Source organism: Coptis chinensis, chromosome 8, assembly GCF_015680905.1.
Source record: "Coptis chinensis isolate HL-2020 chromosome 8, ASM1568090v1, whole genome shotgun sequence".
In the NCBI taxonomy this organism is placed as follows: domain Eukaryota; kingdom Viridiplantae; phylum Streptophyta; class Magnoliopsida; order Ranunculales; family Ranunculaceae; genus Coptis; species Coptis chinensis.
Genome location: NC_141463.1, coordinates 46,942,326 through 46,958,110, shown reverse-complemented (window position 1 = coordinate 46,958,110; position 15,785 = coordinate 46,942,326). Strand labels below are relative to the sequence as shown.

General features: G+C 38.6%; 1 protein-coding gene and 1 non-coding gene across 2 annotated transcripts; both read left to right on the top strand.

The window, feature by feature from the left end:
• Window positions 1–3,363: 3,363 nt before the first annotated feature.
• On the top strand, window positions 3,364–3,471 carry LOC147481694 (small nucleolar RNA R71). Its single transcript, XR_015207083.1, has one exon. It is a non-coding gene; the product is annotated as a small nucleolar RNA R71 (small nucleolar RNA).
• Window positions 3,472–15,150: 11,679 nt separating this feature from the next.
• Window positions 15,151–15,546, top strand: LOC147481693 (uncharacterized). Its single transcript, XM_086579012.1, has one exon. It carries the CDS (start codon window positions 15,151–15,153, stop codon window positions 15,544–15,546), a length of 396 nt encoding a protein of 131 aa, XP_086435138.1.
• Window positions 15,547–15,785: the final 239 nt, after the last annotated feature.

Here is a 15,785-nt window from a genome sequence, read left to right as displayed (position 1 = left end):
TTCTAATTTTGTTGTTCTTTTCCTTATCAAATGAGAACTTAATTCACCACGCCATGAAGAGAGTATAAATTAAATACAGAAGTCTAAAATTTGGGGATCCCTTATCCAAACAAAGAGGTGAAGCTAGCAAAATTGGAGGAGTTAATTGGGAAAAGGGGACGTCAAACAAGTTGAAGTTTTGAGTGGTGATGATGATGAGCAAGTGGTAGGGGTGCAGCTGTAGGTAGGAGATGGAGGCGATGAGTTATGGTGGTGGTGCGACTGTTGGTAGGAGATGGAGGCGATTGTTTTTTACTTTTTGTTTCTCTAAGAAGACCCCAGTTGATTGGGCATTTCTTTAGTTTTCAGGCCCATGTTACTCGATTGATACTTAGAATAGGATTTGGTTCTGAAACAAAAAGGTATTCTACCTCACTTGACCGAAACAGAGAGGAATTTCACCTCACTAGTTCGCGCAGTGATCCGACGCATCACATAACACTACTAAGCTCATATAAATTAACTTCTTATTCATAAAAACTAATCACTCACTCTATAAACTATTGACATTTTAAGAAATTAAAAACAACTAATCCCATGACAGTAGAAAATAAAATTAACTTCTACGTACCCTCTTCGCAATACTATACCATAATGACTAAAAATAGATTAACTCTCCGTACTCTTGATACTTCAAGCTCCTTTCCGAATCTTTTGTGGTGATGGGATAGAGAATACAGAGATATAGAAAGTGTTGATGTAGTGAACGCAGGAGACGCTACAAAATATAGCTTTATAGGAAAACTTTCATAAGTGATCCACGTCGTTACTAGTCCTAATCAGTGAAGCTATAGCTTCCTGACGCTGGGCAGATTTCAACTCCTATCTTAACTCGAATTCCAAAATCTATTGCACTCTCCCTCTTTTTCCTTGCATGAACTGGGTTAGTTATCTTGGTTATATTGGAACTTCCCTAGTCCTCTATCATTGTTTGAATTGGATTTGGAGAAAACTATTCACAGTTGGAAATATAAAAAGCTCAAGAATCATCAACTCACGAATTCTTTAGCTTTATATTTTCAAAGACAAAGTTCGTGCACGCATCTATTTTATTTTATTTTTTTTTTTTTTTTGTCATGAGCTACTATCTATTTAAACTACTTGGGTTGCCTCCCCATAAAGCTACATTTAATGTCGCCGGCCGACCACGTAGAGGGGGAAACTTAAGGTTACCCCCTAACTAGCTTGGGTAATTAATTTTTTAAATTTGTGGGTCTTTTATAGTCGATTCCCTAGACTTAAAACTTGTTTGTAATCCAATTTTGCTCTTTTTATCTTTCTTCTTTTCCATGCGTGGCCTATACATTTTAGTAGAGGCTAGTCATCTTAATTAAATCTTTGATAAATCTACGATTAAAAGTAGCTTGACATAAAGGTGCTCGAATGTCTTCTATTTTTGTATGAGGTTGACCAGTGTCTAGAAATGTATTAATATGCTGTATAACACTATCCTTGTTATAATTCATGCCTAATTGTGATACACATGATAAAAATGGATCTTTGTAGTGAGTGTTCCTAAAACTTTTATTAGCTATTGTGTGTACTACACATAGATCATCCATCTTTTCCGTATCATCGTCAGGGTTTCTAAATAGTGTAAATATGTTTACATCTACTCTCATATTCCCGAAAGTGATAGACATGTTCCCATTCTTACAATTAATTAAAGCTTCTGCTGTAGCTAAGAATGGTCTACCCAAGATGATAGGAATTTGGTTTCCATTTGTAGGTAAAGTGTCAAGAACTATAAAATCAACGGGGTAATAAAAATCAGAGACCTTGATAATCACACCCTCTATTACTCCTCGTGGAATCTTAATAGATCTATCAGCTAACTGTAGTCTAACATTTGTTAGTTTCAAGTCTTTTAGCCCTAGCTGTTTATAAACTGAGTATGGTAATAAATTCACACTAGCACCTAAATCCAATAATGCTTGATCAGTGTAGTCCTCTCCTATTCTACACGTAACTGTAGGACTACCGGGGTCCTTATGTTTTACTACGACTTTGTTCTGTAGAAAGGATGAACAACTTTGTGCAATAAAAGCATCCTTAGGAATATTTGTTTTCTTCTTTACTAGGTCTTTTATAAATTTAGCATATGAAGGTATTTGTTTAATTGCACTTAGGAAAGGAATATTGATAGATTTTTAAAAATATTCATGATCTCATTATATTGTGCTTCCTTTTTGTTATCTTTTAACCTAGAGGGGAATGGTGTGGGTGGAATTTTTTCGGTTATCTGCTCTTTGGTTTTTTTAGTTTCAATTGGTTTTTCCTTATCTTTTGTTATAACAACTTCATCGAGAATCGGGGTATGTCAACTTTGTTATCTACTTTCTTTCGACCTAAGGGTAGATATAGTTAAGCTGCCTCTGTGGGTCTTGCGGATGAAGGGGTGGTTTCAACTTGATAAACATTTCTACCTTTAGGTTTTTGTTCAGGTTGACTTAGTAGAGTTCCTTTGGGTCTGTCTGCTAGACTAGCTAGTATTTGATTGAATAGTTGGCTCATCTGTTGAGTTATTTGTTGAGTTACCTGAGAAATTTGTTGTGTTACTTGTTGAACCATAATATCAAATTTTTGGTCAATTCTTTTGAATTCATTCTCGATTTTGGTGGCTAAAGCTTTCATGGTTTCATCCGTGGTGTTGGGTTGGGTTTGGTAATTAGCCATAGGATCAATAGCTAATTCTCTCGCTCATGTTTGTTTGTTGTTGTTGTTGTTGTGGATAATCTCGTGGAGAAGGTACTACCGTGCCTCTATTATTCATGTATTGTTGCCTAGTGTTCCTTGATAACCCCGAAAACCATATTGTTTTCTTTGTGGAGACATGTTAAATCTCCATTGATAATTATTTCGTGGATCTTGGTTATAGTTATTACTAAAGTTATGGGCAACAAATCTTGGACAAATTAGTGTATCATGGTGCGTGGCTAAACAACTTTCACAAAATTGATTGGCACTCATTGCTTGTTGAGGTTGACTATTCATTGAAGGGTTTGAAGTAAATGAATCAAATTTCTTGTTTAAGTTTTCGATTCTCGTGGTTAAACTAGCAATGGCACCTTCAAGTTTCTCATTGAGTTCGTTTTTAACCTCATACATACCGGGTTTACTAAAACTCATCCCCATCTACCCGTGCCATGTCCTCATGGTCACTACTATTGGCCCAATCCTTAGAACTCTCGAGAAAAGTTTTGCAAAAGTGTATGCTTCATCGAGTAAGACTAGTAAATCTTCCTCCATTCATTGATTCAATTAACTCGACGGTTCATAGGTGAAAGACCTTTTATAAAGTAATGTACGATGTTAAGTATGTCAAAACCATGATGTGGACAGCGGATAAGTAAATCATTAAATCTATCCCATGTTGTATGAAACTCTTCATTAGGTTTTCCTTTGAAGGTTGAAATAGCCAATTGTATGGCTTCAGTTTTACGTAAAGGGTAATATTGTTTCATAAACTTTTGTGATAGTTGCTCCTAAGTAGTTATAGAATTAGAGGGTAGGGATCTATACCAATGTAGTGCGGCATCCTCAAAAGTCAATGGGAACAACCTTAATCTAGTCTCTTCAGGGGAAAGATGAGGTGCTTTAAAAGTACTTAATATGCTCAAGAACTTACTTAGATGATTATACGGTTTTTCATTTGTTTTGCCATAATATCTTGGCAATATATTAAGAATAGTGGGCTTAATCTCATAGTTATTGTTATTGTCGGGCATCACTATGCAGTGCGGTGAACCACGATAGGTTGAAACAAGGTGCTAAGAGTTCTTTGATCAGCCACATGCTAATGGTACTCTCTCGTTGTATCCTATAAGTCTACTAGTGGTGTGTGTTTTTTAATCGAATCGGATCCCGAGTTTGATGGTGTGGTCTCCTCCAAAACCGAGTGGAAGATTGTTACAAGAATTAGCTCTTCCGATTAAACGTTTGAGGTGAATCACTTAAAACCAAGTTTTCATGCACTAGATAATAAAGCTATGTAAAATAATCTAATATGCACTTAATTAACTAAATTATATTATCAAACTATATGATGCTAACTATTAATGCTAATTATGAAACCGCTTAATGAGGGGATTCACGCGTGGAAGACAAGCACTTACTGTTACAGTAAGCAAACCAAGTCCAAAAATTTTGAATTTTTATAGCAGCTACCTGATACGTCCAGGAAGTAGCTTGTAAAATTTCAGAACAATCAGAGCTTGCTAAGTTCCTCTTCTGTATTGTTAAATCCTGCAGAGTCCAGTGAAGAAGTTTTCTGCACACACTGTAAACAATCGATTAAATAAATACATAAAAGAGCACTAAAAATCACGAAATTTTTACTGGAGTCTCCTGACGTGTCAGGGATGATCATGTAAAAAGTTTGGATTATTTAGAATTTTATAGATCCTTCTTCCCGACTGTTCTTCCAGAGACCTTGGTCCTGAAAAGCTGCAGAAACACACTGAAAACAAGCAACTAGTTAAGTGGTCAAAACAGGTAAAAAATTACTCAAATATTTACTGGAATCTCCTAACGTGTCGAGGTTCCTCCTGTAAAAAATTTAGAATTTTTGATATTGTGCAAATAACTCTGCTCGACTGTTTTTACAAATGCTTGCGTCCTGAAAACTGAAAATAGGGTACTGCAAAGACGATATTAGTTACCCAGGTAAGACAAGTACTAAAAATTCAATAATATTTCAATAAATTACCGATACTGTATAGATCAACTCTGTAAAATTTTAGAATTTTTTGAAATTTATAAATACGTTTTCTGTATTGTTCTTTTCTATTAAACAAACACTAAACTTTATGAAAATACTGTCTACTATGCAAATCTAATTGAATTATGCTAAATTAATCTAATTATTCTAAATATGCAATTTATACTATATGAATTCCTAAATTAAGTATTCTATCACCTAATCAATTTTGAGCGGGCAGCGACGCTATTGAACAAGCACGCAACACGTAATTATTTATATGTCGTTGTTTGTGTTACGTATCTTTTGCAAATCTTACTTAGCTTATTAAATATTGATTAGTATAGTGGCTAGCAAAGTATCAATCATACTCTAAATAATTAAGTGATGATGATAGAAATTCCTAATCTAAGTTACTCTAATGGATGCAAGTAAAAGATGTGGCTAAGTAATGATGAATATATAATTGATTTGATTTGAGATTTAAACTATGCATAGACTAAACTAAATTAAATATATGAATATAAGTCAAGAGAGAGAATATCTTGGGAGAGATGAATCCACCAAAATCATAGAATTAGTCTAATAGATCTACCTATCATGGTTAATATAAATCACCAATAGAAACTCACCATACCTACAAACCTTATGCTCATAACCATGATGATTATATGTAGCTTTCAACGTGCTTTCTATCTTTCCATTAAATACTTTTTCAATCTCCAATGATATCTTCTATCTAACCAAATTGTGCTTTAAGTGGCATTCAATATACAACTCTAGGTGCCATGGAAAATCCATATGTGGCATTAACCATACAACTAATTGAGGTGCCATAAAGAATCCAATCATCACACTAGAACACTAAAAACTAGAAGAAAAAAAATCTAGGGTTTGTGGTATTTGACTTTACACAATCATGAATTACCCTAAGATCTCCTAACCTCCACAGGAGCGTTAGATCAATAGACAAATAATAAGAAACTCAATGAGGGATTTAAACTAAAACATGATAGAAGAAGAACTAAACTAAAACATACGAAAAGGCTTCATCTCCCCTCCCAAGAGAAGGGAGATTAGCCCCTCATACTATGCTATGAACACAATATGAAAAGGAATAATCTTTATAACTATTAATGGTGAAAAGATCTGAACTTTCTTCTCTCTTAATTCTAGATCTAAGATGCAAAACACTAAATTTCCTAGATGATGTAAACCGAGGTTTTGTGCCTTATATATTGGGTTACATGCTCAATGCGGATGAGATCCGAATCCTATGTTTATTTGGTGTCAAACTCTCTCAGAATCTTTCTAGAAGCAATCTTGGAAAATTTAAATTCAGTTGGACCAAAGTTGGACATGGTCCACTTTGCTCTCTGCGAGGCTATTTTCCAAGCTGCAGCTTCTGACAACTTTCAATTTCCTAATTCTTGTGAAACTCTGACTTCTTCTCCATGTTGATCTCATCTTCCTATGAAGTCGAAATTAAGGCTTTGAGATCAGATTGAAGACTCTTTTAACTCAATTATTATCCTCTTTTAGACTCCCATTAGGCTTGGCACTTATGGAGACAAATATGATATTTTTGCCCTAAGCCTTTAGCTGTAATTCCCAGTGACTCCTTTTTGACTTGTTTGACTTCTTTTCCCTCCATATTTCATATTTAGGTTCTTTGACCTGCAAAAACTCAAATTGCATCATATTAGAATATTTAAATATAAAATGGAGACTAACATATACATAATTGGGGTTATAAATCATTACTTTTGAGCACTTATCAGTTATGATAGAACTCACTTGAGCAGCAAGGAAGGCTGTCTTTTGTTTGTTCATGCCACGTTTAACAGTACACAAATCCTTAAAAAATTTAGCATAATAGGGAACTTGTTTAATTGCATCAAGAAGAGGAATATTAACCCTCACTTGTTTAAATACCTTGAGAATCTCGTTAGCTTGAGTTCCTTGCTTAAGAGGGAGAAGTCTTTATGGAAATGGGGCACAAGGAATATAATGGGCTACCTTTTCAGTTATATTGTTAGAGGCACTCCCAGTTTCCTTGTTGACATTAGGCAACTTAGATCTTGGCTTGGGCAAGTTTGAGGTCTGGTGACTCTTGTTTGGCATGTGAACGTTATTGTCTACGACTCTTCCTGATCTAAGTGTGGTTATGGAGTTAATGTGTTGTCGATCAACATTGTTAGTTGATAACCCGTAAAAACTCAACTAAATTTCTCTAACCTATTCTTATGGTATCAATTATTTATTTTCTATTCTCACATGTAAATTCATGCAATATATAGAGTATGAAATCGTTCCACTCCTAAACTACCAAGACATAAATAGAATCCAATTAATCAAACACAAGGAAACAATGGTGAGAGCAATATTTATAGATGTGAATTTATACTATGAGATTAAATATATGAATTTAACTTATACTAATTTAATTAAAGCAATTGAATATGACTTGAATAAAATATGGAGAAGAATAGAGAAGAAATTAGAGAGATTTGAAATCCACTTTGATTAATTCTTAATATGCTAGCATAGATTTGTTGTAATTCTAATCTTTATGTTTTCACATAAAGGTTGGGTCTTTTTAGTCCTTAATTATTCATGGAAATCTTTACCAACTAATAATTAGCATTTGAGGCAATTGAAACCCATTCTCATGGTGAATTAACTACCTTCTAAAGTTGAATATTTTACTACAACTTATTCTATACTAACACATCAAGTCTTCATCAAAGCTTCAATCAAACCCCTCTAATGGAGGTTTAGCTATGAATTATGAGACTATCATAAACATAATAATAAATAGAAAAAGACATCATGAAGAACTACTTTATTAAAGATACTTAAATTGAATAAACTAAAGCTTTTATTAAAAGGTTCTAATGGAGGCTACAAACTAAACTAATTAACTAAAACTAAACTAAAACTAAAAAGGGAGAGAGAGAGAACCTTAATTTAAAACTAAACTAAATAAGGGAGTAGACAAGTTTTGTTTAACCTTAACCCTCTTTATATAGAGGAGGATTAGGTTTACAATTTCGTGCATGGGCTTTGGAGCTATGTTTTGGGCCACTAAATCAAGCCCAAAACCTAATTACTTAAGTCTAAAAAGGATTTTTCTGTGCAAATTTACTGCAACACCCTTTTCATCAACTTTTACTACTTTAATTGGGTTAAATCTTAGACCATTAGAAAGCTCTTTCCGAGCCGGTTGTTTTGACATATAATAGGCCCAATTCTGAGGTCTAGGTCCAAAGATACGGCCTGCGGAAGTTCTATTGACTTTTCTACTCTATTTCTGCCCGCGTTGACTTTAACTTTTCAGCTTTGACCGGGCTTTAAAAATGTTTTTTCTCCTTAAAACTTGGGCTTTAAACATAGAACTTCTTAGAAACCAACCTTTGCTCCTTTCTCTTGCAAAAGTGACATATTTCTTCATATATTTGACTCCAATACCTGAAATACACAAAAACACGTAAACAGTACTAACTCTTATTTATTATATACATAATTAGTCTAAATATAATATTATTAAGGGGTTAAAACTACAATTTTGGGGTCTTATCATTAGTGAAAGCTGGGTTGGGTTCCGGCTTACTTGGAAACATTCCTTTTTCTCTCTCACTAATATATTTAGCTAACTGACCAACATTAATTTCAAGCTTTTGAATGGCCTGGAAATTAACTCGTGTAGCACTTTGTGCGGCTTGCAAAGTCTGTTCCATTTTTAGCATAAATTGTTGGGTGGTCTCTTGAAACTTTGAAGTATTTTGTATCAATTTTGTAAGAGCATCATCTACTAGTGATGGTTTTGGAGGTTGAGTCATATATTGTTGTATTGGGTTGGGGTTAACGCTTGGACCTCCTTGATGTATACCCTTGGACCACGAAAGATTCGGGTGATTCCTCCACCCTGGATTGTATGTGTTGGAAAATGGATTATTTTCTAATTTTTGGTAAGTGTTAAAGGCATTAACTTGTTCAGTAATGCCAGGGCAATTATCAATTACATGGTCAAGGCTGTCACATAAAACACAACCATGGGTCTCAATATTATTAATCGGAACAAGAGATTTTGTCTCCTCAAGAGCATCAACTCTTCTAATATGGGCAGCCATTGTAGCACTTATATCAAGATCCTTATCAACATAAAACAAACCATTCTTACCAGTGTTATTAGCAACTTTCTTAGGCTCACGAACAGTTTCCCACTGTTGAACCTTTTCAGCGACTTCCTCTAAAAATGAGCAAGCATCGTCTTCATTTTTATAACAAAAGTCCCCAGTACTCATGGAATCAAACAATGCCTTAATATTAAATCTAGACCTTCATAAAAAATCTGCACTAGCCTACCTTTTTCAAGACCATGGTTAGTGTAGGGGGGATTTCCCGTCACTGAACAGATGACACGTGTATGGGAAATAACCTAAGACTATAGATGTCCAGAATGAGACGAGGACCATCGGATCAGTTATGTGAATAAGTGATCTCGTGCTCAGCACGAGTGTTTAGTGGACATGTGCCAGGCACATGACTGATCGCCTTCCAACATAATAGTTACCCCAAATCGTTAGGAACTGATGTAGATTCCCGAACGTATGAAACCAAGATGGTGATCTTTGATGATAAGAAATGAATCGCGGAAGACATATCTTAGGAGTTACCTTGTAGATATAATCTTCCCATAACACGATGGGACATTATGATCGCAAAGCGAAACTTCCCCTTATACATATATGGTCTAGATTCGGACTTCCATAAAGAGGGAATTCCTAATAGGAAGATAGAGTCCAAAGATAGAAGGGAACTTACAAAGCGGTGAAGACATCCCTAACCCTAGGACTTTCAAAGCTCTTCCTATATAAACTAGAGAGGGATTTCGCTCTTAGGAACTACACAAGATAGGGTTTGATTCTCCATAATAAACAAGGAGATACGTAGGCAGCCATCAGACGGTTTAACCCTGAACTCACAATCATCTCATCCTTTCTCCATTCATTTAAAGGTTCCAAGATCACATGGCACAAAGGAAGATCAGGGAAAGCTTGAAAAATCCCCTACATCTAGTGGCGCCGTCTGTGGGGACAAAAATAGGTAAATATTCATTTCAGACGATTGATTTAGCCTAAAAAATCTTACTGTTGTGATGGCAGGAGCAAAGAAAACAAAGGGTGGCGCTACCACATGCAACGTCACTGTGAGAGAAGAAGAGCATGATACACCTGAAGGAGGGGGCAACGCTGGTCACCCTGACGCAAACAACCCCCTCCAGAGACCCATGACCAACACCGATGCACCAGCAATTCCCGGTGCAGGTCCTAGGAATAACACTCAAGAAGAGTGTCAAGATGGTGAGAATGCTGTCCTCACCAATCCAGATTCTGTTCAGGCAAGCCAGGCAGTATAGGCTCTGGAACAGCATAGGAGCAATCTTGAACGAGAAGTACAGCTGCTGAGGCATTTATACCAATTTGACACAGGGAAGGAGCCACTCATCGATCTCGATGATAACGACCTTCCGTGGTGGTCGCAAAAAGAACCAAGGCGGGGATCCAACTCAACGCGAGACATCTGAGTCGGAATACAACAACTCAAATGAGGACTCGGATACAACATCCGAACCAAGATCAACAGACCAGGATCGTGATGTCGACCCTCGACATAGAAAAAGAGCTCAGACCAAGAAGCATTCTACCAAAGAAACTGCATGGGAAACTGAGAAGAATGACCTGATCCCTTAGATGCATTAGATGACGGGCAAGGGGAGAAAAATGCAAGACTCCCTTGTTCAATCCGCTATAATGGGGGCAGGCAGATCTCCTTTCGCGTCACGGGTGATGAGGAAACCATATCCCCGTGGTTATAGACAACCGAAGTTCAGTGTCTTTAGTGTCAAGTCAGATCCGGTGGATCACGTATTCAAGTATCGTGCCACTATAGGACAGTACGAGAGATATAACCATGTCATGTGTCAAGAATTCAAAGCCTCCTTGTCTAGATCTATGCTCCAGTGGTACCATAGATTACCTGAGCATCAAATCAGGTCCTCAGAAGAACTATTTAGGACCTTCATAGATAGGTACTCATACAACAAGCATCAACCTAAACAATTGATGCATTGTTCAACATCAAGAAAAAGGATGGAGAGGCACTGAGATCCTACATGCAACGGTTCATGGAAATTTCCATCCAAATAGAGTCTTGTGTTGAACAGACTACTATAATAGCTTTTAAACAAGGGTTGGATGAAAACAATGCCTTATTCGGATCTCTCTCCAGGAAACCACCCTGTGATTTAGAGGAACTCCTTGACAGGGTTGAAACTCATGCGGGGTGGGAAGAAGATGTCCTGAACAGATGTCAAGAGGCAAAGAAAGCTAGTCGAACAGTTTTGGGAGTTCCTCAAGAAAGGAATGGAAACTCTTCCCCTCGAAGATCAAAGAGAGACCATAATCGCGGTCGCCAAAGGGCCGAATCCCCATCAAAGGGATGAATGCCTAGAAGGCAATACCAAAATGTAGCTAGTAGTGCAGATGGAAAGCAACAGAAGAAGCCACGTGTGGAAGGAACTGAAGAAGCTCTTCCCTCAATGGACATAAACTTTGCCCCTTTGAACAAAATGCCAGATGAGGTTCTGGACTCAATAAAAAATCAGAGTTACCTCAAATGGCCAGCTCTGCTTAAGCCAAGTTCCCTGGGTACCAGACACCAAAGAACTTATTGCAAGTTCTATAAGAGTAAGGGTCACAGCACCAGAGCCTGCAGGCAAATGAACTACAGGATCTGATTGAAAGGGGGTATTTGAAGCAATTTGTGGCAAACAAATAGGCAAATGTAGTATAGCCTGAGGAGACCAGCACGTCAGTTCAAGATCCCCAAGGTACTAGACTGCTCAATGGCTGACTCCAGATAAATATGATTTCAGGTAAAGCAAGTAAACGAAGTGGATAGGTCACTGACAAGGGTGCGCGATATCAAATGCGCATCGCTAAGCAGATGAGGATCATGAACAACGAGCTGACTACATGAGCTCAGGTGAACGCGATACCACAGAAAGATCCGCTCATTCTTTTCACTGAAGTTGACTGCCTTAACATCCAAAGCCCACATGAGGATGCGTTTGTTCTCACACTCCCTTTTGGAGATTATGATTTGCATCGCATATTTGGTGGACCCAGGCAGTTCAGCAGATGTACTCTACTATGATGCATTCAAGAAGCTGCAGATCCCAGATGCAGAGATGGTTGCCACCAGCTCCAACCTATATGGATTCAGTGGGGACAAAGCTCTCACAGTTGGGGAGATCTAGTTACCTATAGCCACTGGTCTGGTAACCCTTATCATAAATTTTGTTATGGTAAAAGCTAACACACCATATCACATGATCTTAGGCAGGACCTGGCTACACAGACTCAGAGCTGTTCCCAGCACCTATCACCAATGTCTAAAATTCCCACATCATGGGAAAATTGAGACAATCAGAGGAGATCAGGTGGCTGCCAAGACATGATATACTTTGGCAACAAAGTAGTCCCCACTCCCTTTTAAACCAATGGAGGTGGGGCTACCCACCAAATAGCAATTACAGTTGGATCCCCCTCCCCCGGACCTGGTCCCAAGAGAGAGGGAGGATCCCCCCTCACTGGAGCCATTGGAGGAAGTGGATATTGGGGGAGGTAGCTTTCCAAAAACCACTTTCATCGGCACCATGTTGAGTTCTGAAGAGCGCATGACTCTGATACAGTTCCTCCGAGAGCACAAGGATGTGTTTGTTTGGTCGTTTGAAGAGATGCTAGGAATTGATCCCCATGTGGCATGCTACCAACTCAATGTCCGCAATGATGCAGTGGTAGTCAAGTAGAAACCAAGGAAAATAGGTCCTAACATATCCAAAGTTATAAAAGCCGAAGTTGAAAAGCTAAAGGCAGCTAAATTTGTCAGAGAAATCAATTTTCCCACTTGGATTTCTAATATTGTCCCAGTAAGAAAGAAAAATGGGTCATGGAGAATCTGTATCGACTTTACGAATCTGAATCGTGCATGTCCGAAGGACAGCTACCATCTGCCACAAATTGATAAAATGGTAGATACAACGGCTAGACATGAATTGTTGTCTTCCACAAATGGGTCGCCCTGGTTACAAACCGCATCCCCTTGCATGAAGAGGACCACAAGCATGCGGTTCCATTAACCGAGGATGGCAGATCTTCGCTATCAGGTCATGCCATTTGGACTGAAAAATACGGGGGCTACATACCAGCGATTGGTAAACAAGATGTTCAAAGAGTTGATAGGTGATATTGTGGAGGTGTATGTAGATGATCTTTTGATCAAAAGCCTAAGACGAGGATATCATCTCACTTACCTGAAGCGTGCATTCGACATTCTCAGGGAATATTGCACGAAGCTCAACCTTGCAAAGTGTGCTTTCGCTGTCTCATCAGAAAAGAATTTAGGGTATCTAGTTACAAAAAGAGGAATCGATGCAAACCTATATCAAATACGGGCACTCCTAGATAAGCCCTCACCTAAAAAAATATGAAAGAGGTTCAAAAGTTATAGGGGTTAGCGACTCAAAAAGGTTCATTTCCAAGACTTCATATAAGTGCAAACCCATATTTCAGTTATTACGAAAGAATACCTCATTTGCATGGACGGAAGAATGCCAGAAAGTATTTGATCAACTCAAAACATACCTGGGGGCACCACCAATCCTCTCCAAGCCAGTTGAGGGAGAAGTCTTGGGTCTTTATCTATGTTCATCAAACTACGGAATCAGTCCTGTACTAATACGCGTGGATGAAAAGAAGGTTGAAAAGCCTATCTATTTTTTGAGCCGCACGCTTCTTCCAGCAGAAACAAGGTACCCAAAACTCGAAAGAGTCTCTCTAGCAATTATTTTTGCAGCAGAGAAGTTGCGACCATACTTCCAGTCCCACATTATCGAGTAATCACAGAGTAGCAATTGCGGTCGGTTCTAGAAAGACCCGAACAGTCGGGAGGCTAGCAAAATGGTTTTTGTGCAACTATCAATATGATATTATTTACGTCCCCGAATCTCAGAGAAAGGTCAGGCACTAGCAGAATTCTTGGGAGATTTCCCAATAACCTACACCGGGTACGACTCACCCCAGTTCAGATGATTGCATCTAGCCTGAATCTCTAGAAAATCGAATGGATCCCAGGAGCCCAGCTCCGGGTGGCGGTTGTTTGTGGATGGATCTTCGAATGACAAAGGAGCAAGAATTGAAGCTGTGTTAGTCTTTCCTGACAATATGCGATTGGAGAAATCCATCCGGTTAGGTTGGAATGCTTCCAACAACGAGGCAGAATATGAAGCTACTTTTGCTGGCCTAACAATGGCTCTCGATCTGGCCCGATGCACCTCACGGTTTTAGTGACTCACGGTGGTTGTTTTTCAAGTCGATGGTGGATAATGAGGCCGAGGGATGAACGAATGGCAAAATACCTAGAACTGGTAAGGGGCCTTCAAAGCAAGTTTGAGAACATGGGGTTCTATCGGCTACCTCGGTCAGCCAATAGATACGCAGATGCTTTGGCATATGTTGCCTTAATGTTGGGCAACGGCGAGTCTCGTTCAATCCCGATCGAGTTCTAGGAGAAACCTAGCATTTAGGTCCTGGTTACAACAATTTGTGTTGTTCCCACCATTACTCCAACTTGGATGGATCCATATAAGTCCTACCTCAAAGAAGGGACACTCCCTGAAGATAAGAATATTGCAAGGCGTCTGCTTACAAAGATACAAATATTCACCCTCGTAGGGGACGATCTGTACAAGAAGTCCATTCTGGGACCTCATCTCAGATGTCTCTCCCTAGATCTTGCTGAACAGGTTATGCGAGAAGTTCATGAAGGAATTTGTGGCAGCCATACTGGGGGTAGAACTCTAGCTCTCAAGATCCTAAGGCAAGGATACTTTTGGCCTTATATGCAAAAGGATGCGCAAGTTTTTGCCTGCAAGTGCAAAAAGTGTCAACGATACGCTCCACTTATCCATGCTCCAAAGAATGAAAAACCTTGGCCGTACCCCATGGCCATTCGCCCAATGGGGAACTGACATTGTATGACCCCTACCACCCGCTCCTGGTAATATCAGATTCTTATTGGTCGCAACGGATTACTTCACCAAGTGGATAGAAGCAGTTTCTCTTGTCTTCATTCGAGAACAGGACGTCAGAAAGTTCATTTGGAACAACATTGTCTGTAGGTTTGGCATACCCAAAGTTATCATTTCAGATAATGGGCAATAGTTCGCTGGAGGACTGGTTGCTGAACTGTGTAAGGAGTCTCATATCACCCATCTGTTCTCTACTCCAAGGTATCCACAAGGTAATAGCCAGGCTGAAGCCTCTAACAGGGTCATCTTGGATAACATGAAGCGTAAATTAGATGACGCAAAAGGTTTATGGGTCAAAGAACTGCATAAGGTCCTATGGGTGTATCGAACTGCACCCAGGCGGTTAACTAGTGAGTCTCCATTTTCACTGACCTACGGAACTGAAGTTGTCATACCTCCAGAATTGGTAGCTCCCACTCAGAAGTCAGATGTGGTGCACACTCTGGACAATGAGGAGCTGTTATGTAGAGAAATGGATCTCCTAGACGAAAAACGAGAAGGTGCCACACTTTGCTTATCTGCTAACCAACACACTTTGAATAGATCATACGACAAGAGAGTCCGGATCCGATCTTTCAAAACTGGCGATCTAGTTCTCCGTGAGATCTCAGAGCCCAATGACAAACTTGGACCTAATTGGGAAGGACCATAATCATCAACAAGGTTGGTCAAACTGGTTTTTACTACTTATGCATTGTTGAAGGTGACGTTCTTGTCAAACCATGGAACGGACATCACCTTCGCAAGTACTCTCAGTAAATTGTTATTTCATGCTTTGTTATGCATATTTTCCCATCAATAAAGTTCTTCACTTTGCAATCGAATATATTCCTTGCACGTTCTTTATTATCCTCAATAGACTAAGCCTTTAGGGAATTATTTGCTCACTAT

What these genes read in the sequence shown, in the direction of transcription:
- LOC147481693 (XM_086579012.1), top strand. Translation starts at nt 15,151, where the DNA reads ATGAAGCGTAAATTAGATGACGCAAAAGGTTTATGGGTCAAAGAACTG.